Here is a 26,000-nt window from a genome sequence, read left to right on the forward strand (position 1 = left end):
ATCCAATCTGTCACCTACCTGAGATTATTGAAATGCTTTGCTCAGACACACAACCTCATTGGAATTTAAAAGAACAAAGTGATGAAGGAGCACTAACCCTCTTTAACCTGCTTGGTGCTGAGCAGCTTTTCTGTCCCCTCTGTTTCTGTTCCCTATCCACCATGTACAAACTCGCAAACTGCTTCAAAATTATAAATCTGCTCAATCTACCACCAGAGCCTTTATCCACTCAGTAATACTCTGATGCTGGCCGTGCTCTGGAGTCTGGAATAGTGGTTGTGTTACTGAGTAGTAATCCAGAGGTAGGGGGCTAATCTCTGGAGACAATGTGTTCAAGTCCCATGCAGGCAGCTGGGGGATATAAAATGCAAATTATGAATTAAATATGCAACTGAAAACCTTACCTCCGTCATGGTGACAATTGAACAGTTGGATTGTTGTGAAAATCCACCTGGTTTTGGCTTGGGTTCAAGTCCTACCTGTCCCAGAAGTGAACAGGTTGATTAGAACATATCTATAGATAAAGAAATCTGCCTTCCTCACCCTGGTCTGGCCTCCATTTCCTTTTCACTGCTGCCTGAAATGACCTGTCCGGGACTTTGGTGGGTCCACTTCTGAAGTACTGTGTAAAGTTTTGGTCATGCTGCTGTAAGAAGGATGTTATTAAACTTGAAAGAGTGCAAAAAAGATTTACAAGGCTGTTACTGAAACAGGAAGACTTGGGAGAGGCTGGGACTTCTGTTCCTTCGAGCGTCAGAGGCTGAGGGATGACCTTATAGAGGTTTATAAAATCATGAGTGGATAGGGTGAATAGCTGAGGTCTTTTCCCTTGGGTGGGGGAAGTCCAGAACTAGAGGCAGCTTTTTAACACGAGGGGTAAAGATTTAAAAGTGACTTTAGGGTCAACTTTTCAGACAGAGGGTGGTGTTAATATGGAACGAGCTGCCAGAGGAAGTGGTAGAGGTGAGTACAATTACAACATTTAAAAAACATTCAGACAGGTGCACAAGTAGGAAAGGTTTTGAGTGATATGGTCAAATGCAGGCGAATGGGATTAGTTCAGTTTGGGAATCCTGTTCGGCATGGATGAGTTGGGCTGAAGGGTCTGTTTCCATTGGCATATACCTCTATGATTATGACATAGCAAGGTCACTCATCAGCCACCGCCTTATCAAAGCCGGTTTATGGATGGGGAGTCAATGTGATGTCCACATCCTGATGTATGGTGCCAGGAAATCAGGATCCCATTCCTTTCTCAGAAAGGGACAAGGGGAATCTTCCCCCCAGTGACCTTCACAATTATTAAGAGCATAGAGTCCTGAAACCTGCAGCATGGAAGATACAGCCCATCTTGCCTGTCTGTCTTTTCCAAGTGCATACTGTTTTCCCGTGGGGAGTGACCAAAAAGAGCTGCTCTCCCTGCCTTTTCCAACAGTGCATTCCAAATTATCACAGCACAGGGATGACTTCCACATTTTCCCTCTAATGCCTTTGCCATGTATCACCAATTTTTGGCAGGGGGGACCTTGTGTCATGGGGTAGCATCTGTGTCTCTCAACTAGAAGTTCAACTCAGGACTTGATGGCCATGGAAAGCTTGCTCATAACTTGACCAAAAAGCGGTTGAACATTAGCCTTTCAATCAGACAGACCCACAGCAGGTGGTAAGAGTGGCAGAGACCTCTCCTCAAGTCACCCTTGATGCCAGTTAAAAATGACACAACACCAGGTTATAGTCCAACAGGTTTATTTGGAAGCACTAGCTTTCGGAGCAACGCTCCTTCTTCAGGTGGTTGTGGTGTATAAGGCAGCTGGTATAAGGCAGTCTTTACCAACAGCATATTGACCTGTTACAGCAAAAACTAAACAGAGAAGCCTGATGTAATTCCATGGGCTTACTGCCTTTTGTGTTTCAAAACATGGGAAGCATTTCAGTCAAAAGTCTGAAGCTGTGTCCTTTTTGTAAACAACAATGCTGCTAGTGGAAATAGCCTCTCCTCATTTATTGGGATTGTGATAAGAAGCTTCTTCACTCAAAGAGCAGTTAAACTGCAGTATTCTCTACCACACAAGATTCTGGAGGCTAAATTACTAAATATAAGCAAGAAATGAAGATTTCTAGACAATGCAGGTGTCAAAAGGATAGGTCCGGCAAGAGAGCAGGATCATGGAATTGAAATAGAGGATCATTCATGATTGTCTTGAATGGCAGATGGGCTGAATGGCCTACCCTTTTCAATGCTACTGTGTTTACTCAACAAAATCTCACCCAATTCCGACCTTTCTGCTCATTCCCTCCATTACCAACTCCTTTTGGAAGGAAAACAATTATAACCTATCCAGTTTTCCCACATCGCGAAAATTCCTCCTCCTGGTATCATTCTGGTATCTCTCTCCTAAATTCTTTGACGGGATGTGGGTATCACTGACTGGGCTAACATTTATCGAATTTAGGCTCACTTGAAGTTTGTGGTTAGCTGCCTTCTCAAACTGCTGCAGTCCATGTTCCCAGTTCAGGAGTGAATTCCAGGATTTTGCCTCAGTGACACTGAAGTGTGGCTAAACGATAATCTCCCTTGCCTTAATCCTTATCAAAGCCCCAAGAGCGCTTTTGTCGAGAGTTAAATGCAAAATTCCAGCTGAGGTCTAACCACTGCATTAAAAACAGGCTGTTTGATATCCTATAAAACCCAGCATCCACATTTTAAAAAATGTTATTTTTCGACTTGTTGTTCACCCTATTGCTGCTCATTTTCAGCAGATGGTGTTGAATTGCAGGATTGCAAGGCACTTAACTTCAGGACGTTTTACCCCTACATTTTATTCTAGTGTGAAACTATTGAGGCTTCATTCAATAATTCCCAAAATCTGTTTTGGGTGTAAGTGGGACCAAGTTTTTTCGCTATTATCTCCAAGGAACACCGTGTTCTCCAACTCTCAACTCAAGATTAAAGTTCCAATCCAGACCTCAGCAAGCTGAATACACAAAGAAGCCTTTATTTGATCTCATTTCACTTGTTCGAAGTGTAAGAATCTTTGTCAGCTGCAGGGTAGTGCTCAAAGGGGCCAGAACTTTGTGCGCACACTGCAGGTGACAATGTTAGTGCTGTACCATTGTGGGTTTTAACCTGCTTTGTCACAGACTTTACAGATGGCTCCAAATTGGATTTTGAGATTACAGACTTGCAAAGGGATGCTTGGAGAATGTTTGGCATATTCTGTTGATGCAATGATTTAAACAGGATTTTGACGTTTCATTGTTTAATGATATAAAGTGTTATTAGAACAAAGATTGATACAGCACAGATCCTTCGGTCCACCCAAGTCTGCGCTGATTCCTTGGCCTTAACTTAGATCACTGTTTATTGTCGATGCATGGTTTCTATCACTCTGCTTGCCTCCTATTCACACGTCTATCGAGACACACCTTAACCTTGCTAACCTTAACCTGTTTCACCTGTTTCACCACCTCCACTGGCAGTGCATTCCAGAAACCGACTATCCTCTGGGTGAAAAATATCTTCCCCACTTCTCCCCTAAACTCCCCCCTCCCTCCCTCATCTTGAATCTGTATCCTTCCTTAGTTGACCTTTCCACCCTAGGGGGGGAAGCCTCTGACTATCCACCCTACTTATGTCTCTCGTAATTTTGTAAATCTCTATCAGGTCGTCCCTCAGCCTCCATCTTTCCAGTGGAAACAATCCAAGTTGATCCAACCTGTCCTCATAACTCAAACCTTCCAGACCTGGCAACATCCTGGTAAACCTTCTCTGGACCCTCTCTGAAGCATCCACATCCTTCTGGTAGTATGGCAACCAGAAGTGCATACAGTATTCCAAATGTGGCCTAACTAAAGTTTTATACAGCTGTAACATAACTTACAGTGAAGGTAAGCATGCTATATGCCTGCCTTATCCACCTGTGTTGCCTCTTTCAGGGATCTGTGGACCTGTACACCCAGATCCCTCTATATGTCAATGACAACACGTGGGGGCATTTATTGTGTAGTTTGCACCTGAATTTGATCTTCCAAAGTGCATCGCCTTGCATTTATTATTTTTCAGCCCTTGTGTGTTACCCCTACAGGGGAATTCTTACAGATGAGATTCAGGAACAGGTGTTGCCAGGTTACTATTTGAGAAAGCGACGTCACAAACGAGTCTTACCTTGAGATACACGTGTACGTACACACATTCAGGCATGTGTGACTAGACAATAGTAAACGTAGAAAATGCACATCAAGTCGAGCAGCACCTTTTAGAACGAGAAATAAAGTGAAAGTTTCAGTTTGACAACCTTCCATCAGAACCTGTCAGCCTGAAGGTTTAACTTACTCTCTCCCTCAGATGCTGCCCGACAGACTGAGTATTGAGAGCATTTTGTCTTCTCGGATACGCAGCAGTATCTTGTTATCTGACCAGATGCTCTACTTCCAGTTGATCAGAGCAGAGAGACCTTTACTCTGCATAGTTTCCTGTTCAGATATTTTAAGAATCAACGAGAAAATGTTGCCTTTAATTGCAATATTGAGTCCTCAGCTCTATTCTGATAAATTTAGGTAATATGTTGCATGGTGGTTGATTGGTTTATACTCAGAATCCCGGGTGACTGGGCTGCGATTGTCAGCACAATACCTTCAGTGTAATTCTGGGTCTACAGAACCACAATAACGAGCACCCAAGCTACAAATCTTCTCCCAAACTTTGAATTCTGGGTCTAACTTTGGACTGCTTGCTACCTCCTTAATATGTGGCTTTCAGGAAAGGATTTGAGTTTTGAGAGAATATGGTGCCATTTGCTACTGCAAGGCATTTGTCACGTTTACCTTCATTGGTCAGAACATTGAGTATAGGAATTGGGATGTCATGTTGCAGCTGTATGGGACATTGATGAGGCCGGGACATTGATGAGGCTACTTTTGAAATATTGAGTTCAATTCTCGTCTCCCTGCTAGAGGAAAGACGCATTAAACTTGAAAAGATGCAGAAAAGATTTACCAGGATGTTGCCAGAGTTGATGGGTTTGAGCTATAGGTAGAGGCTGAAAAGACTGGGGCTGTTTTCCCTGGAGTAAGGGTGACCTAATCAATGTCTATAAAATCATGAACATGGATACAGTGAATCACCAAGACCCTTTTCCCCAGGGTAGGTCAGTCCAAAACTAGAGGGCATAGGTTTAAGGTCAAAGGGGAAAGATTTAGAAGGAACATAATGGGCAGGTCCCTTTTTATGCAGAGGGTGGTGTGTGTGCATGGAATGAACTGCCAGAGGAAATGATGAGGCTGGTACACTTGTAACATTTAAAAGGCATTTGGGGATGAATAGGAAGGGTTTAGAGGGAAATGAGCCAAATATTGGCAAATGAGACTAGGTCAGATTGGGATGGCTGGTCAGCATGGACAAGTTAGACCAAAGGGTCTGTTTCCGTGCTGTACATCTCATGACTCCTATTCTCCAAGATGGTTCAGAACAGAAAGCAAAAAAAACCCCTCAATATATAGGTTCATTTTACAATGAAAATCTTGATTATTCCTGGTTTGCTGGGAACCAGTATAATCCATAAATTGAGTTCTAATCCATTACTAATGTAATCCTATCACTCGTGGACAGACATACTCTGTCAGTGTGAAACCTCCAATGATGGCACCTCTGACAGATTTTATATGAACTAAAGCCTTGGTGTTATTTTTACTCTTATTGTTGGGTTTACTGAATTCCTCTCTCCTTGTTACAGCATCTGCAGAACCCTGCAAACTTCCAGACTGCTGCAACCGAGCTCCTTGACTGGTGTGGTGACCCACGCGCCTTTCAACGTCCCTTTGAGCAGAGTCTGATGGGCTGCTTGACGGTATGTGGGAGCTGTGTTGGAGATGTCTTTATTATTGTTGCCACTATTGTATGAGATGGTTCCTGTCTATTCCTCCTGGCGATGGAGGTTAAAGCAACACTCAGGCCTTGTGCGCTGTGCTGTTTTAGCTGGCCAGCTTTTTTAACTTTGTCGTTACTGGGCACTCCAAAGGTCACTGATCCCTGCGGATCCAATGCTCAGTCTTTTTGATCAGAAACTTTGTGCCTGATGTAATTCCCAAGACCATTGCTGCAACCTCCAAGCATGAGGTTGTAAGTATGGACATCTTGAAAAGTTGTTAATTCAGTGGACAAGGTACACCGTGAAAGCTGGGAAAGAATACGGTCTATTCATTTTTTTTCAAAGTAGTAACTCTCTTAACTTCTTGACATTGGGGTTCAGGTACAATGGATCTTACCTTTTATAATTGACCTTCCCAAACGTACACCAATTACATTTAATTGCCATCTCTTTTGGGATCTCTGAACTAAAGGGCATTGTTGCATCAAAGTTCTATTGTATCCTGCTCGATAGCCATGTCCCAAGCAAACCTCCAAAACATCCGGGATTTACTGGTTATTTGTCTCGTGTGCGGCCTTACTACGTGTAAAATTCCTGCTGTCTCTGCCCAGGTAACAATCGGTCACCACTGTTCATTGTAAATAAAGCACTTTGAAATGTTCCTGAAATACGTGACAAGACGTTACACAGTTTATCTCTTCCTCTCCCCTCTCTGGTGAAATGTTTAAATCAGTGTTTGAGAAATGGAAGCAGGAGCGAGCTAAATTATCTTCCAGCTTACTCAGTCATTCAATAAGGTAATGGCTGGTTTTTGTTTCCTACCCCACATTCCTGGCTGATTCTTAATTTCCCCCCAAAGTATTTGTATTTCAGTCCTGAAGGTACAAGGATCAAGCTTTCTCTGGAATAGAGAATTCAAACATGTCACAGCCCCTCAACTTTCTCTTCAGTGCAGACTCTCACCTTTTTCTCAATTACCCTAAATTATTTTCTCCCTCACTTAATGTCTCCATATCCTTTTCCTGTGTCCTTGCCACAACTTGCTTTTCCACCTACCTTTATGGCTTTAATCAACGGGACCACAGTATACATGGTCCCTTCAGCCATTTCATCCACGGAGATTGGAATTAGTTGAGGTCCCAGCACTGAACTTTGTGGCACCCTACTGGTTATAGATGGCCAACCTGAAAATGACCCATTAATCCTGACAGTGTTTAGTTAGCTAATCCTCCATCCATGCCATTCATTACAGTTCCCCCAAATTCTATGAACTGATGTGTAGCAGCCTTTGACATGGCACCTTATCTAATGGCTTTTGGAAATCCAAACACATAACATCTGGTTCCCTTCTATGCTTTCAATTGTCTATGTGTCAAACACAGTTTCCTTTTCATAAAACCATGTTGGTTCTGCTTAATTGCATTCTGATTTTCCAAATGTCCTGCTACTATGTCCTTCCTAAATGATGGCTTCTTCAAGTTTCCTGGTGACAGATGTTAGGCTAACTGATCTATAACTTCCTGCTTTCTTTCACCCTCTGTTGCCTTATTAGAGCTGATAGATTTTTGAAGGGATGAGGAAATTACTCCCGAAGGTAATTTGATCTTTTTCCCTTTGTCATTGTGGCTAGATTAGGATATACAGGTTCCTTCCCAGATCTGTAGCAGAGTTACCATATAATAGTCAAATTCCCAAACTGCCATATATTCTGGCAATGCAACTGTATTAACTACAGAAATTAAATTGAGATTTGGAGTCCGAGTGTAGTTCTTTCAACCAAATGATAAAATTAGTGGCTGTGCATTAACTCTAAACAGTTGACTTCTTTAATAAACTGGGTCAAGTTTCTACTTATTCAGCAATGTTTCTTCTTATCTTGAGGTGTTTCCCTGGACTTTGCAACCCTGTTTCCCTGATAACCCCTCCCACAGGTCTTCAGTCTCCCTGACCACCCACTTACCTTTCCTTTGCTGTTGCTGGCAATGCATTGAACCACTTTAACCCAGCTCTTAACAACAGTGCCTTTACTTTGCAATCCTTCATTAATTATAAAGTGCTCTGTGATATGTTGAGGGTGTGAATTGTCCTCTTCTCTTGACCACTCCTCTCCGCCCCACCACCACCCCCAACCCCAAACACCTCATCATTGGTGTGATTGAAACTTGCTCAGTCCAGTTTGCACTGACTCAGAGTTTCTTTGTTCATGTCTCAGTCTGTGTTTCCTTACAGATTGTAGATTACTGTCTGTGGTATTTTGTATTAAAGATACTAAGAAAAAGCACCTCAGTGTTGGGATGATAGTGGAAATACGGTAAATGTTATGTCATAGTTCTGAGGATTGTGGCTTCCAATAGTAGAAGACTTTTATGAGAGAATGGGACACCCATCCAGTACAGTGTTATTTTAATTACACATACAGTATCTTTTTATTTTCACTGACCCCCTCTGCAGCCTTTAGAAACAGATTAGTTTCAAGCTTTATTGCATTTGGGAGGCAAATTAAAACCCATTTAGCCTCTTGGCATCATTATGACATTAGCACTGTGAAAGGTCTCCACACAGTTCACTGTTAATGACTGGGATAAGAGATGGTGCAGAATGTGTAAATATTTAAAAGCACTGCAGCATGCACTGCATATATATGTGTCTAAGAGAAATTAATTAAGCTTCTGCTACTCTTTATTTTACAGAGTGCTGCAGCGATCAATGTTTCTAGTTAGTTCAGGATGTTCTGTGTGCTGGTGGTCACCCGAGTTACAAACGGATGTGTAAAAGGGGGTCAGATTTTCTTTCATTCTCTCCACACTCTTTCCCCTGCTCCCTTTCTCCAAGGTTGCTTGTGGAATCTTAAGACCTTTTTACCACAAGGTTGTTTTCAGCTGAATGATCAACTCTGTGTTAATTCTCAGCTGTTGACTTCTGCATTGACTTTGGTAAGGTCTCCTGCTGCAGCCATTCTTCCAGTCTTTCCCTGGCCTCCCCAAAACTGCCTCCAGTCTGAGTGAGCGCCCCTCCCATGAGTCTTCCTATCTACCGGAGATGGTGCTGTTTGAGTTGCTCTCCTCTCACAACATGTTTGAAGCTCTTCACCATTTGATGAATGGCAGAGGAACATCACAGAGCCATTCCATTTCTCGTTGCTAGGGCACACCATTATCACTGACCAGATTAGCAATCGTAGAATCATTCAGCAGAGAAAGTTTAGTACAGAATGGAAACAGACCCTTTGGTTCAACCCGTCCATGCTGACCAGATATCCCATCCCAATCTAGTCCCACCTGCCAGCACCCGGCCCATATCCCTCCAAACCCTTCCTATTCATATATCCATCCAAATGCCTCTTAAATGTTGCAATTGTACCAGCCTCCACCACTTCCTCTGGCAGCTCATTCCGTCTGTGTGAAAAAGTTGCCCCTCAGGTCCCTTTTATATCTTTCTCCCCTCACCCTAAACCTATGCCCTCTAGCTCTAGTCCATTGAGTCCATGCTAGCTCTTTGAAAGGGCTGTCCAGTTAATCCCACTTTGCTGCTTTTTCTCATTATCTCTTTTTTCTAGTGGCCTTTTTGGGCATTATTTGTGAGTCTGCTTCCATTACCCCCTCGGATGTGCATTCCAGATCCTAAACACTCACTGTCTACGTACTCGTTTCCCCCTTGTCTATGTCCTCATTTCCACAAGCTTACATTAGTGTTCTCTGGCCATTATCCTTTCGTTGGTGGAAACACTTTCTCTCCAGTTATTCTGTCCGAGCCTCTCATTATTTCAAACAATTCTTTTCCAGCTCTTTCTCCACCTGACTGAAGTCTTGTTCCCCCACTGGTTTATCTCCTCTGCACTCCCTCCAATGTGGTGCCATCCTTCCTGAAGAGCACTGCACAGAATTGAACAAACTGCTCCATTTTTGAGGTCCCACCCTATGGTTGCAAACTGAAACCCAAGGGATCCTTGCCTCTCTATCTCGGGGATGTTGAAGTCAGTCAGAGAGACTGTGAAGGGAGATGTCAAGACCTAGCAGTTTGAAGCATCTCATTTTGTCCCGTCCCGTGGTGACTTCCCATCGAATTTTGTAGAAAGCCGTAGAGTAAGTAATCCCAAAGGATAAAAGCATTCCTTGGAAATGGTGGGGTGTTTCACAGAGATGTCGATCACAGCATTGTGCCTGAAATGCTGATTCTTCTGCTCCTCGGATGCTGCCTGACCGGCTGTGCTTTTCCAGCATCACACTCATCAACTCTCATTCCTGTGATTGGTGAGGGAGTAGATTCTGGAACTCAGCAAATTGAGAGGCGGACAACCCGGCACCACGCCCCACCTCTTCCTCCGCTACTTTGATGACTGCATTGGCGTTAACTCGTGCTCCCGCGAGGAGGTTGAGCAATTCATCAACTTCACCAACACATTCCACCCTGACCTTAAATTTATCTGGACCATCTCTGACACCTCCCTCCCCTTCCTGGACCTCTCCATCTCCATTAATGACGACCGACTTGACACTGACATTTTTTACAAACCCACCGTCTCCCACAGCTATCTGGATTACACCACTTCCCACCCTACTTCCTGCAAAAATGCCATCCCATATTCCCAATTCCTCCGCCTCCACCGTATCTGCTCCCAGGAGGACCAGTTCCAGCACAGAACACACCAGATGGCCTCCTTCTTTAGAGACCGCAATTTCCCTTCCCACATGATTAAAGATGCCCTCCAATGCATCTCGTCCACATCCCGCACCTCCGCCCTCAGAGCACATCCCTCCAACCGTAACAAGGACAGAACACCCCTGGTGCTCACCTTCCACCCTACCAACCTTCACATAAACCAAATCATCCGCCATCATTTCCACCACCTCCAAACAGACCCCACCACCAGGGATATATTTCCCTCCCCACCCCTTTCCGCCTTCCGCAAAGACTGTTCCCTCGGTGAGTATCTGGTCAGGTCCATGCCCCCCTACAACCCACCCTCTCATCCTGGCACCTTCCCCTGCCACCACAGGAATTGCAAAACCTGCGCCCACTCCTCCTCCCTCACCTCCATCCAAGGCCCTAAAGGAACCTTCCACATCCATCAAAGTTTTACCTGCACATCCACTAATATCATTTATTGTATCCGTTGCTCCCGATGCGGTCTCCTCTACATTGGGGAGACTGGACGGCTCCTCGCAGAGCGCTTTAGGGACCATCTCCGGGACACCCGCACCAATCAACCACACCACCCTGTGGCCCAACATTTCAACTCCCCTCCCACTCTGCCAAGGACATGGAGGTCCTGGGCCTCCTTCACCACCACTCCCTCACCACCAGACGCCTGGAGGAAGAACGCCTCATCTTCAGCCTCGGAACACTTCAACCCCAGGGCATCAATGTGGACTTCAACAGTTTCCTCATTTCCCCTTTCCCCCACCTCACCCGAGTTCCAAACCTCCAGCTCAGCACTGTCCCCATGACTTGTCCTACCTGCCTATCTCCTTTTCCACCCATCCACTCCACCCTCCATACAGTTTCATACTGTAGGGAATCTAATCCTACTTTAAAAAGAATCTAATTTAATTTAATTGAAAAGCTAAGTAGGAATGGATGCAAAGAAAAGTTTTGAGGGCTCCAGTGCTGCAGTGGTAGTGACACTACCAGCAGACTAGAAGGCCTGGGTTCAAGCCCTACCTGCTCCAGAGTGAAATACCTCGAAAGAGGCCGGTGCCTCGGCACCAGGTCAGTTTTATTCACATGTGGAGAGTCTGATCCAGCTCCATTAGAACCTGCTCTGAGTGAACCGAGCCCCTCACATCCCTTTCATACCTGTCAGCCAGGCCTCCCAGACTGGGCCAGATTAACAGCCCCCAGTCAGGACATCTCTTCCATGAGGTCCACCTGGCTGACCTCATTACAGTCTCTGCACGGTACTCATATCGCTCAACAGGGTTACGCAGTGGTTAGCACTGCTGCCTCACAGCATCAAGGACCCGGGCTCCATTCCATCCTCCGGTGACTGTCGGTGTGGGGTTGTGCATGTTCTCCCCGTGTCTGCTTGGGTTTCCTCCGGGTGCTCTGCTTTCGTCACATAATTCCAAAGCTGTGCAGGCTAGGGTGGTTTGGCCATGCTAAGTTATCCCATTGTGTCCAGGAATATGCAAGTTAGGTAGATTAGCTGTGGGATTGTAGGGTCACGGGGATTAGGGGGGGTCGGGTTTTGATGGGATTGTCTTTGGAGGGTCGGTGGAAACTCGATGGGCCGAATGGCCCCTTTCCACACTGTAAGGATTCTATGAACAGGTTGGTTTAAAAACTGAGAAAATTTTTTTTATTTCAAAATATACTTTATTCATAGAAATAAATCTTCGGTACCTGTACAATTTGTCATGTTGTTCATAGATATATACATTGCATGTCTTAACATTACAAAGAACAGATTGAATTAATCAAATTTACAGTTATCATATTTACAGTTCCCTTTATTAACCATCCAGTCTCTTATTATTTAGCTGGGGCTTCAGCGGAACCCACCTACTGAGTGGGTGCCCTGTTATACGATAGCAAAGGAACCTTCTTTAACCCCCAGTTTATGGGGTTACCATTGTCCATTTGACTGTCCTGTCTCTGGGGGAGCTGTCTGCATCCACATGGTGAGCACGAACTGCTGGACCTTCGCTGGGCTGAGGTAGCTATCCAGCTCCTCACTGGGGTCATTTACCCGCTCTGGTGTCATTGAGCCAAGGCAAGGGTCCGCACCGTCCAGTTCTGTGTCTGACAATGGGACTGTCAGAGGTTCACAGCTTTCAGTTCCCTGTAGTTGTGGGGCAGTGGGTACCCCCTGGTTCTCACTGGGTGGAGGGTGGACTTCGGAGGGTCCGTTGTTTCCTGGTTGGGAGGAAATGCCCTCCTCTTTATCTACGGCGCTTTGTCTCTTCTTCTGGTGGTGATGACCTTCTTTGCGCCCATCTTCCCCATCCGAAGGGCTGGCCGCCTCTCCCTCGTGCAGCTGTCTTTTCCCCCTTTGCTGGGAGGCTTTGGGGGCCTGGCTGGATTTTCTCTTCCTGTTTTTAACCGGTATCCACCCCTCTGCCTTCTCGATTACCTCCTCTGGCTGGGGAATCCAGAGCAAATCTTGTCTCTTTTAAGAGTTATTTCAGAAAAGCTAAGGCGAAGGGGAAAGATCAAACTCTGTTTAGGTCAGAGTGTGAAATTTTATACAGCTGCCTACTTCGAGTACAGAAAGACAAGTAAGCATAGGAAGCATGGGCCCTGCTTGCTGTGATCGCTGAGCCAGTTGCCATGTTATCCTCCTCCTTTCTCTGTGTTGGCATTTAAATAGAAGCATGCTGGGTTGTGACTGGGTGAGAATTTTGCGCCTCCATTTCTCTCAGGTTCTGCAGCGAGAATCTCTTTGGTTGTAGAAGCGAGCAGATCTGCCCCCTTCTGGCAAAACTAGGTCAGTGTTAGATTAGCAAGAGAGGACTGCGTCAACGCAGACTGCTAAATGCTCGGCTTGCTCTACAGCAGTTGGTATTTTGTACCAGCCCATCATTTGCCATCTCCCCGAGTTAATAAATGCTGCAGTGGATCTTGGCAGTGAAGGTGGCCCGTTGTCATTGGTCTAAAAATCGAATGCATGAGTAGGTATGCTGTAAGTTCTGAGGCATGCCCGCGCTTTGCTTATGTTTTTAAACGTTCTCCTAAAATGTAAAGTGCTGCCCTGCGACCAGAAATAACCTGATTACAGAAGTCACCTTCCAGACGTGACCATGACTCACCTCCGACTTGATAAAGCGAGGGATTCTTTAAATAAGACAGCCAATCGCAGCAGGGTTCTGCTTGATGTCACGTTCCCAGACAGTTAGCAGCGATGATGTTTAATGCTTTCTGGCAAACAAGTTAATCCAGCTTTCTCAGAGATTCTGAGCAAGAGGCTCAGCGCTTATTAAAAAGATATTAACCTTTATGTTCAAATGTGTTTGGCTGCCGTCGCATTACCGATGTGTGCACCGTAGCCTTTTTCCCTGGAAGGTGGTGTTATACGCACTGCAACAGCAGCAGCAATGGGAGAGGGCTGCTCAGAATTGGCAGGCAGCTATTGCTCACTGAATCAAAGGCACTTGCCTTTGTTTTGATAGCAAGGGCATCAGTTACCAAGAGATTTTGGATGATGCTGTTTAGCCCACCTCTCTAGTGCCTGTGTTCTGAATGATACAGAACTACAGCTCAGCCTGGAAACCTCGCCTCTGACAATAATTCCAACATTGGGATTGCCGCGGTTGGATCGAGATTTCAAAACATGTTTGTTTGGACTCTTTTTTTAAAAAAAAATTTCTGGCCCAGTGCCTCTTATTCTTGTCATCGCAAGTTCTAAAACCCCCATGTCGACAAAAAGCAAAATACTGCGGGTGCCATAAATCTGAAATTAGAACAGGTACTGCTGGAAAATACTGAGCTGCGTTGGCAGAGGGAAGGCAACTTAGAAACATAGAGCTATGGAAAATAAGAACTGGAGGAGGCCATTCAGCCCTTCAAGCCTGCTGCATCATTCAGTATGATGATGGCTGATTATCACATTCCATAACCATGTTCCCACTTTCACTCCTATCCTTCAGACTCTCCTGCTGTATCCAATTCCTTCGTGGAATTAGATTAGATTAGATCAGTGTGGAAACAGGCCCATTGGCCCAACAAGTCCACACCGACCCGCCGAAGCGCAACCCACCCATACCCCTACATTTACCCCTCACCTAACACTACAGGCAATTTAGCATGGCCAATTCACCTGACCCGCACATCTTTTGGACTGTGGGAGGAAACCGGAGCACCCGGAGGAAACCCACGCAGACACGGGGAGAACGTGCAAACTCCACACAGTCAGTCGCCTGAGTCGGGAATTGAACCCGGGTCTCTGGCGCTGTGAGGCAACAGTGCTAACCACTGTGCCACGGTGCCGCCCACAATGTTTTGGCTTTCTGTGGCAATGAATTCCACAGGCTCACCGCTCTCTGAGTGAAGGCATTTCTCCCCCTGTCATTCCTAAATGGTTTAGCTGGGATCCTCAGCCTGTGACCCCTATACCCCACTTTGCTACAACCTTCCTGCATCGACCCTGTCTAGTTCTGTTCGCGTTAACGTTTCAGAGAGAGGAAGAAGGTTTGATGCCGGGCGACAACTGGGGTTCAGAGCAGATCAGCTGCAGGACACGGTGATCTGGGGGGAAGTGGTTTCTTTCAGCACAGTGACCTGTGATTTATTTTTCTCTCATGGGAAGTGGGCATTACCAGTTGCACATCCCTAATTGCCCTTGAACAGCCATCTCTGCAGCATAACCGCAGTTAGGAGTCAGCTACACTTCTGCGAGTCTGGAATCACAGGTAAACCCAACACAGTTAAGGGACAGCACGTTTCCCTCCTTAAAGGGTATTGATGACCCGGCTGGGTTTTTACGGCAATTGATGACAGTCACAATGGGCGCGGTCGCGGACGTCACCATTGGTGACTCTAGCCTTGCTATGATGGCGTTAGAATCTGTCTCCCTGGGGCATTGACTACTCCAGTGACATGGCTGTCACACAAGTTTGAGAATGCTCTCTCTGAAAAAAAAAATGGTAGATGCACCATAATCTCAAAACAGATTGAACTAATTCTTTAAGGGAGCAATAAATTCTAGCGGTTTTGGGTAAAGAGCAGGGAAGTGGTTATTTTCTTGGTGAAAACTCAAGGATTTTATGCAGTAATTAAGAACAGGAATAGCCTGTTCAGCTACCCGAGCTTGTGTTGCCCTTCCATCTGAATCTTGCCTGGTCTCCATTTTAATTCCATCTACCCTCAATTCCTCAACACCTCCCACCCCTCTCTAGTGAGAACCATCAAACGCCGTTTGAGCGTTTTTAATCGACCCCAAGTCACAGCAGGTTTCTGTAGGAGCGAGAGGGCGCTCAGTTCCTGCAGCACTCTTGTGTGCAGACGGGTTTCCCAATTTTCCATTTCAACACAGGAAAGCCAGCGTCTCCCTACAGGAATTGTCCCAGTGTTGCACACCATGGCAGCACCACTCTGCCTGCAGTTACCTTTTCAGATTCTGAAGGTCGTGAGGACGTCATTGACATTGTGGGTGTAAAAATAGTCTTCATTAGTGAACATACACACTGTGTGTGCCTGATCTTGTCATTGAAGCAGTATCTGTGCTCAATAAGCACCACTTTTACCACCAGAAACACACTACCTTAAACCTGCCACTCTTGATTTAAGTAAAAGTCATTAACTTCCTATCTCTTTACTGTGCTGATTTTCCATTTTAAAAGAAACTTTACCCAGCTATTCACTGAGGGGAGGTTGTCTCTGTGTATTATGTGGGGCAAAATAATAAACTTGTTTTTTTTAAAAACTCTAACACTTGAGACAGGGAGACAGTCAACCTCTGTTAATGACAGAGTTTCCAACCAAGGCACTCACTGCTGATGACGTTTAGCTCAGTGATGCCCTGGACCCTTGAAAGCAGATAGAGAATACAATCCTTACATTGCTGTTTCCGTGCGTGCGGATTCACTGCTCTCTCTCTCTCTCCTGTATTGTTCAAGTTGGCAAAAAGCATGAATTTTTGCGAGGGGCGGATCATCACGTGGCTTGATGATGATTCCAGTTAAATCCACAGCTGCCCAATACTTGGCAGTCACGACTCCAACAAGTGTCGATAAATGTCTGTAGCAGAAACATATATCGGTTTAGTTCTGAGCTATCACCCCAGGATTTATTGACTCCATGTAAAAGAAAAGAGCCATTTTTTTTATTGACGGACTTGTAACAGGGTATTTCATCTGTCACTTTTGAGAAGGTCAGTCTCCATGGATATTAGCGTTGTCTTGGTCTGCGAAGGTACGGACTCACGTCAGTGTGGGCGCTGATGCACCTGTGATGCTGTGTGAAACCATTACCGAGGGCCGGGCCAGATCTCACTTTGAGTGCAGGGTCAGAGCAGAACTCGGCCTTGACCTTTCTTCCCCAATATGTCCAGTCTCCAGTGAGAGGGGGCACGCAGTGATCAAGGACAATTGTCCACATCCACCTCACTCTCCCAAGCCCTGGCTACTGATGCCAATTCCCACACTAGAAGAGAGATCAGACTGAAAGCCACTCCAGTCTATAGGCTCGATTCCACACGATGTTTTGCCGGGTGGGTGGAGTAGGGTGTCGGTTGCAATCGTGGCAAAATATTGAGGGGGGTGGGGGTGGAATTGAGGGAATCAATTTTACCCAGAGTGCCCACAAGTATTATGTTGATCTTTGCCTGGTATGGGCATTTGGGATATCTCTGAATCCCTGGTGTGGTTTGGGTATTTGAGATATCTCTGAATCCCTGATGTGGTTTGGGTATTTGGGATATCTCCGAATCCCAAGTTGATCTGAAAGATTCAAAACCTCCCATCAGATTTTTGTGAGTTAAAGGGCTCCCTGGAGAAAATGGAAGTTTATCATATAGACAGAGGGTATTAATTGACTTCATAATTTCACTTTCAGTACCAGATTTTGTCTGGTTGGTGTAAAATCCCATCTGGTTCACTATCAGGAAGGCAATTTGCTGTCTTTACCCGGCCTGGTCTGTCCTATGTGTGACTCCAGACCCACAGCAATGTGGTTGGTTCCTAACTGCCCTCCAAAATGTGCAAACAAGGTGTTCAGCTCAAGGCTAAATAAGGCTGGAGAATTAATGCTGGTCTAACCAGTGGCACCCACATTCTGTGAGCATATAGAATCAACATGAGGGGCTGAATGGCCTCCTCTGTGTGTTCCTGTGCCTGTTTGACTGGGTTCACTGAGGAGGGAGATCAAGCTGGATTTAACCCTTGGGTGATTGGAACAAAGGGAACAGCCTAGATTCAGGTCTGAAAGGTCAGGCTAGCACCCTTGATGGTCAAGGCATCAGCTGGGAGGGACAGAGACGAATCAAAAGGTTGAGGAAAATTTATTAACCTCATTTTCAAACCAGCATGAACCCCAAATTGAATCTGCTGTGTGCCCCTGCCTCCCAACCCTCAAAACACTGCACTTGGTGAAATCTCGGCCCAGTTGTTTACCTGTGACATTTGATGTTGAATATCAAGAGATTGTGAAACCACAGAGGATGCTGTGGGACTCTGAATCGCTGCCCAGTCAGCCAATGTTTGTCCAACCGCAGAGTGAGGGCCGGAGTGACTCACTGCATGGCTGACCAGCATCGCCCACACTCTCTCCACCGCGCACACACTGAGGCCATCTGGGGTCATCTGGTTACTCTGTGAGATTAAACTCCGCAATCCTGGCCCAGGTTCGGGGTCGATCCTGAGACCTCCCTGGTCGGACCAGTGAAAGATCGTCAGCTTTGGTGGCCCACAAATAGGACCCTGAATTGGGAGGGTGGGGAGAGGGGGAGAAAGCCAGACTGCTCTCAAAATGAGGGGGGTTGGGATGGAGTGAAATAAGATTCTCTGATGTGCCAAGTAACATCATGGTTTGGGCTGGGCAGTAAACAGCTTGAAAAATGGCAACTTCCAAACGCCACTACCTGCGCCAACCAAGAACATCCATCCCTGTTATTATCCTGGGCTTACGTGACAGAAAGCTGTGCTGCTTTGAAGGTCATTAGTACTTTGGGTAGTTCAGGGGAAACCTGGTTGACCTATGACCTTAGGCTCTGGCTGTGTGACTGACTGGAATCGGGGGTCACAGTGCAGAGCTCTGTCAGATCATCATCCAGTGAGGCCTTGGTGAAACAAGTGCAGAGAAAAGGCTGGAGAAACTCAGCAGTATCTGTGGAGAGAGAAACAGCATTAATGTGTAAAATCCAGTCTAGCTCCTCGTTCAGAACTGAGTGTGCCAGACCTTGAGAAGTGTAGAATTCCTAATGTGGACTTGATGGGCTGAATGGCCTGTTTCCACACTGGCCCTCCAAACAATATCCCACCCTGACCCATCCCTCTAACCTATCCCTGTAACCCTGCATTTCCCATGGATAACGCACCTAGCCTGCAGATCCTTGAACACGGTCAATCCACCTGACCTGCACATCTTTGGACTGCAGGAGGAAACTGGAGCACCCGGAGGAAATCAATGCAGACATGGGGAGAATGGACAAAATCCAGCGGCCCGAGGCTGGATTTGAACCCGGGTCCCTGATGCTGTGAGGCAGCTGTGCTAACCCTGAGCCACCCCAGAAATGGCAATTCTGAAGGAAGTGTCGTACTGGACTCTGTTGCGGTCCAAGTTACCTTTATCAGAAAATCTGCACACCTTTTCAGCGTCGAGCAACTAGCCAAGAATGCTGACATTTTCAGAATGTCTCGTTTTAGATTATTTTCTACTTTTCCATTTTTAGATTAGATTACTTACAGTGTGGAAACAGGCCCTTCGGCCCAACAAGTCCACACCGACCCGCCGCAGCGCAACCCACCCATACCCCTACATTTACCCCTTACCTAACACTACGGGCAATTTAGCGTGGCCAATTCACCTGACCTGCACATCTTTGGACTGTGGGAGGAAACCGGAGCACCCGGAGGAAACCCACGCAGACACGGGGAGAATGTGCAAACTCCACACAGTCAGTCGACTGAGGCGGGAATTGAACCCGGGTCTCTGGCGCTGTGAGGCAGCAGTGCTAACCACTGTGCCGCCAATTTCTTTGTTACAAGGACTGTGTATTAAATTTAAAGCCAGCCTCTTTGAATGCACATTTCAAAGGCCCTTCAGCTTTTTATTCTGGGTTTACAAATTCATTCATTCTAAATTCTCAGGTGGTGTTTGTACTTGTGTCTCTAGACCATTCGCCTTATCCTCTGGAGTTCTTCACCTGAAGCCATTGATCCTTCCCTGAGTAAGGCATGAAGGCAGATCGAGCAGGGGAACCCTGTAGTCTGTAGCTAACCAGTCTGCTGGGGTTAAACCAACTTGAGTTCACCCGTAAACAATTGGATGTGAGGCTGGAGACTTCTGTTTTTGTAACCGTAACTATGACTTCAGTACGGGAGGGAAGATGTGGCTGATTTTGGGTTCGGAATGACACTAGGTTCAATTCCTTGCTCAGTGTGAACACCCATCACTAAATTGTAGGTGAGTTTCCTGCAGTATTGGAAAATTGTATGTCCGCTCAGTGTCCATTTTTTTTTAGATTAGATTAGACTTACAGTGTGGAAACAGGCCCTTCGGCCCAACAAGTCCACACCGACCCGCCGAAGCGAAACCCACCCATACCCCTACATTTACCCCTTACCTAACACTACGGGCAATTTAGCATGGCCAATTCACCTGACCTGCACATCTTTGGACTGTGGGAGGAAACCGGAGCACCCGGAGGAAACCCACGCAGACACGGGGAGAACGTGCAAACTCCACACAGTTTGCTTGTAATGGAGTTGAGCCTGCATTCAGTCTGTGGGTACACGTGCACAGCACTTAGTACTCCCTGTTGGGAATGTGCATTCTAAGCCCAGTTCTGCAGCTCGACATGATGAAACCATGTTTGAGAGCAACTGTTACTTAAAATTGCATGATTGCAAGCGAGGATGTTGAGAATGTGGGATGTTGGAACGTGTGGGAGGGTGCTGCTGATAGGACCGACAGATAAGTGCAGTCATTGTCGATAGACAAATTGAGACCTAGGACATGTTTACCATTGCAAACTCGCAAGTTGGATCACCCCAAAAATCCCTGACCCTGAGGCTATCCAGATGGTGCTCTCAGTAAAACCCACACAGTGGTAAATCTGTGCAAGACCATCTTCGGTGCTTTGGCTCGATTTCAGCTGTTCTTGCCAGCAGCACTATCTACACGGTGTGAGTTTGTGGTCTGTCAGTTTGTGAGACAAAAGTAAGTGAAAGGGCGTGTTGGGGTGCAAGCGAAATAAAGCACTTGAGAGTGGCTTTCAAGCCCTCAGGAAATAACAAGATGCTTTCTGCCAATGAATGAATCTTTTGAAGTGTGCTGGCAATTTCAGTGTGAACACAGTCCATCAGTTTAAGCACAGCAGTGAGATGGGTGAGCATTGTCCTAGTAAAATGTGAAAATTCATTTTGGCAGTTAGATCGGAAAGATTGTAGAGTCAGAGATGTACAGCATGGAAACAGGGTCTTCGATCCAACTCATCCAGATATTCTAGATTAATCTAGTCCCATTTGGCCCATATCACTCTTACCCATCCAGATGCCTCTTAAATGTTGCGATTGTACCAGCCTCCACTATTTTGTCTGGCAGCTCATTCCATACACGTACCACCCTCTGTGTGAAAAAGTTGCCCCTTCTGAATCGTTCCCCTCTCACCTTAAACCTATGCCCTCTAATTTTGAACTCCCCTACCCTGGGGAAACGATCTTGGCTATTCACTCTATCCTTTCCTCTCATGATTTAATATACTTCTATGGAGGTCACTCCTCTGCCTCCAATGTCCCAGGGAAAACAGCCCCAGTCTATTCAACCTCTCCCTATGGCTCAAACCCTCCAATCCCTGCAACTTCCTTGTAAATCACTGGCCGGGTGAGAAAGCTTTTCCTTGTGTTGCCCTCTCTCTTTTTGTCAATCAGTGTCCCTCCGTTGGGAAAGGTTTCTTTGTATTTCCTTTGTCCAGCCTCTTCCTGGTTGTGAATACTTGAGTGCGGGTGATAAATGTTGACCCCTCTGGCCCCTCCCCACCTCCAAAAGTTCCTCGTGTCCAAGCCCTAAGCATTTATAACCTAGCTCAGATGGTTGCAGCCAATGTTGTGTTTGTTGTGAACAAGGTTGGGCTTGAGCGGTTTATCGTTATCAGGGCCTTGATCATCTTATCTCCTTTGTAATCAACCCTTCCTCCCAGCTCTCTCCTTAAAGTAATGTGTAATGTTGTCAAAGACTGTTTTAATTTTACTTTGTGCAAAATAATAAAGCAAAATTCAAACATTGGTGGCCGAGCCCTGCCATAATACATATATTGAAAGTCGTCAAAAAGTGATCCAATCACTTGCAAGGTAATCAAGAATGGGAAATGACACTTCACATTTGTCAATTGACTACTGAATTGAGTAAACTTCCACAAAATCTATACATTTTCTAAGTTTAAATATAAATTAGTGTTTTCTATGTCAGGCACAGTTGTTCATTATTCAGCCATTGCACTCACCCTGAGGTTCTGAATTACTCTAGCCATTAATACTCCCATTGGCTTTTATTCCAAGGCCTCTGTTATTTAATATTTTTCCACCTTCTGCCCTGTCAGAACTCCCCTCTTGTTCTCCCTCTATACCCCATCCCTCTTTTTCCCAACAGCATGAAACTCATCACATTGCCGGTTCTGAAGAGGGTTTATAAACAACTCGAGACATTAACTGTGTTTTCTCTCAGTTGACGACATCACAGCACCCTGCTATTGCTACTACAAATCAACTCACTGCTCCATTCTTAAAAAAGAAATCAAACATCCCTCCTGTTAGTGTATCCCTGGCAGATGAGGCGATGTATTGCTGAAGTTTCTAAAAGGCAGAGTCAACTATGCCAACGACTCGAAGATTAATGCGCAACACGTGTTTTGTCAGTTGGAGCCACTGAGCTGCTTCAGGAAGGGTAGAAACTTGGAGGGATGGAAATGTAGGTGTAGTGGCAGAGATAAACATTGGCTAAGAAGATGGCAACTTTGGAGAGCAAAGGCTAGTGGAGGTGAGTGTCAAGTTTGCAAAGTTTGAATGGTCAGGGTGAGTTTTTTGAGAAATGATTCTGAAGTGGGAGGAACGTGGAATTATTTGTAACGTCAGCTTGCATGGGTGTCGGGAAGGGAAGCTGGGCGGTCGTCTGTTTGATATGAACCTTATTAGGGGAGCGGGAGGCAACAAGGTAAGCTTGAAGACAAACGTAAGAAAAGGGCTGTGGTAGCAAGGAGAGAGGGAGGAGGCTTGGCTTTGTGATAGCACAGCAGGTCAGGCAGCGTCCGAGGAGCAGGAGAATTAACATTTTGGGCTGCAGTCCTTTGTCACTCTTGACTCTGGTCTCCAGCATCTGCAGACCTCACTTGCTCCTTAGCTTTGTGATTGACTTGTGAACTCATTTTGCAGGAGATATGGACCTGAGGGAGGAGCGCCACGTGCTGTCTTTCCTCAGGTTACCAACTCCCTTGACATCTTCTCTAGCAACTGTTGCACACCCTTGATGTGTTACGAATTACGCCAGGAAACCTCATGAAAGAACAACACAGGAATTGGCAACCCCTCAACTGAGAGTTGTTTTTCTCTCTGAGAGTTGTGAAACTTTGGAGCACTCTGCCACAGAAAGAGGTGGAACTGGGGTCGCTGAATAATGTCAAGATGGAGGTAGATAGATTCCTCTTCCTGCGACCCAACCTTTCATAATCCCAACCTTTTTATAACCAAGATCTGAACCTTCATTATGTGTTTATATAAATTAAGTGGAGAGTATACTGTTCAAATCACCTACATCCTCAACAGTTTTAATGTCTCCTAGGCAGTCTCAATATTCCACAGCTTTACTACTGCAAAGTCACATCCATTGTAAATAGACAGAGGAACTCAGTGGAGCATTGTATGTGAGTGAATATTCAAGGTTATAAGGGATTCTCTGGGCTAGTCAGAGGTATTGAGAAGTGATGTTATCTTTAGGGCTTGTGTTGACTCCTCAGGGTGGCCTAACATTGTGGGTGGTTGGTAGGGGATAGGGTTGACCAAGGATGGGCTGGGCCCACACGTTTTGCAAGTGTTAAATACGTTACTGCAGGGTGGAAGCTGCCAGAGATAAATATATTGAGCATGAGCCATCCCCTGCGGCAAAAGGAACAGAGAGGAAAAAGAAATGATGCAACGGGAGAACCAATCACGGCAGATTTCCTCCTTTCTTGGTGGATGCTAATGAGAGGCTCCGGTTCTGGTTCAGGAACGGACAAGAAGCAACAGGGTAGACACTTCAGCCATCATCCACAAAAACAGCACCATCGAAGGGGCAGTTATTTAGTAGCCCTGCGTTTCTCTAATGAGCATTATTTTTAAAAAACTATTACTCTGTTACTGCCACAGACTGGTTTCTCTTCTCTATACACAAAGGTAAACAGAAACTCATAGGTGGCCTGTTCAGAAAATTCACAGCCTCAGGGTTTTTGTGAAAAGCTGTCAATGGTAGTTTGCTTCTTAAACCTCTTTGTGACAGGTAACTATTACCTGCGCAGCTCCAAGTACAAATTAATGGTGTTGTTTGATAAAGCAGCATGGTGTATATGGCCCTCCTGAACAATACGTGTGCAAGCTGGGAAGGAAGATGCACGTTCTAACATCACCCTCTTGCTCTCTCTCGCTCTCTCTCGCTCACAACAGCAACCAGAAAAAAAATACACGAAGATAGTAAGGGTAGATTAGTGCTCATTGATTTCTTCTCTTCCCCAACCCTCCACCTTGTCAGTCAACAATTATTTTATATATAAACAGCAAATACAGCCCTTGTTCCCTTTCGGATGTAGTGGAAAGGATTACAGATGCTGTCCGAATGACATGTCAGCCCTCTCAATTAGCCAAACACCCAGAGGGTGGCTACTTCTGGGTTTCTGGTCAAGGAGAACGTCGAATATTTTCTCACGGACTGGAACCAGGTTGGCTGACTCAGCACCAGAACTAGAAGTGTGGGCATGGATCTCCAATTTCCAAATTCAGGGTGAAACTAGATTTCGTTTTACAGTTCAAAAGGTGGAGAGTGAAGAGGTCCAATTTAAGGGGTGATTCCCCTGCTCCTATTTTAAGGATTTGTTCATGGGATATGAACGCTGTTGGTCAGACCACGTTTGTCGTGGGCAGCTAAGAGTCAACCACATTGCTGTGGGTCTGGAGTCACGTGGAGGCCAGACCAGGTCGGGAGGTCAGGCTTGCTTCCTCAAAGGGGAATGTTGAACCAGGTGAGCTCTTATGTCAGTCATCAGCAGTCACCATTTTAGGATTTGGTTACAACAGCTTTTGCATTGATGTAGTGTCTTTCATTCAGTGGAATGTCCTCAGTCATTTCACTATCAAATGAGGTGTTCTGGCAAGGCACTACAGGGAGATTTACAACAGGTCATTGAGAGCTGGAGTTACACTCTTAACCAGGGCTGGGCTCTTAACAGCACAGCCACAAGGGCTGGAGTGACTGTAGTCAGATAGTGACAAGAGACTAAAATCGGAGAGCGTGGGCTGGAGGCAACCAGAATTGGGGAGAGAGGCGGTAATGGAAGGATTTAAAATTGAGAATGACAGTGTTATATTCGAGAGAAATGTGCGTTGAGGTGATGGGAGAAATGGAGAAGATTTCCGTCTCTCATTGTCCAATTTTCGGGGCTCCCAGTTTGCACTTTGTGTCAGTGGTGTCATTTTCATGTCCACATGCTCGCCCCCTGTTTACAACAACAACTTTCATTTCTATAGTTCCTTGAGCTAACTAAAACTCTCTCGAGGCACTCTATGGGAGAGCTATCGAACAGATTAGGTCTTGAGAATTTATCCATTTGTCGGATTCTGGCCTTCAGTCAGGGTTAGAAGAACCTGCCGGATTTCTCCTGCTGGTTCTAAACCTTATATTCCCGCTTCTGCTTCGATGGTCAGGAACCTTTAAGGCTGGATTTGGAGGCATCCCCATTTTTTTTATGCCTTGCCTACGTCTTTGGCAGAGTGATTTTCTATTGGAGACAGAAACCGTGGCACATGTTTCAGGGCAGATACAGGTGGTGTTCACCATAAGCAGTTTAGTGGGAGCCATGCTATCTGTTGCAAGGACAGCTGGAGCGAATATTCACCACATCGCCTGTGCCGAAATGCTGAGAGCATTGTGGAAGATGCCATGCACTCTATTTCCAAGCAATTGCCTTAACCATACAAACATGACTACGGGTGTAAACGTGCTGTTCCCCTCGCACGGCTGCAAAACACCAAGTATTCGGTTAATGGCCAAAAACACTGATTGCAGCCAAACGTGCTAACAGATTGTGTCATAAATTGTTGAGGAGGAATTCAGGAGCAGAATCAGCTGTGCACACTTAAATGTCAGACAGACTTCCTGTGGAGCCTGGTTGAGGTAAGCCGTGATACAGTATCTGAATTGGACGAGACCCAACAGTGTAAATACTTCTGTCCCCATATACTGAGTCTGTTGATTCAAGAGGCTTTTCAAAAGACTTTAGAGGCATCAAGAGTTTTG

The 26,000-nt window shown here is 45.7% G+C and overlaps 1 protein-coding gene across 12 annotated transcripts in view; it reads left to right on the forward strand.

Annotated features, from left to right (window-relative positions):
• The window catches only part of zmiz1a (zinc finger, MIZ-type containing 1a), a 438,789-nt gene that overhangs the window by 241,389 nt on the left and 171,400 nt on the right, over positions 1-26,000 (forward strand). For all 12 annotated transcript variants that reach the window (XM_060854361.1, XM_060854374.1, XM_060854365.1 and 9 more), the window contains exon 4: positions 5,733-5,846. In XM_060854361.1, coding sequence (XP_060710344.1) covers positions 5,733-5,846 — 114 coding nt within the window. The remainder of the gene's footprint in view (positions 1-5,732; positions 5,847-26,000) is intronic.

This window comes from Hemiscyllium ocellatum, chromosome 43, assembly GCF_020745735.1.
Source record: "Hemiscyllium ocellatum isolate sHemOce1 chromosome 43, sHemOce1.pat.X.cur, whole genome shotgun sequence".
Taxonomy (NCBI): Eukaryota; Metazoa; Chordata; class Chondrichthyes; order Orectolobiformes; family Hemiscylliidae; genus Hemiscyllium; species Hemiscyllium ocellatum.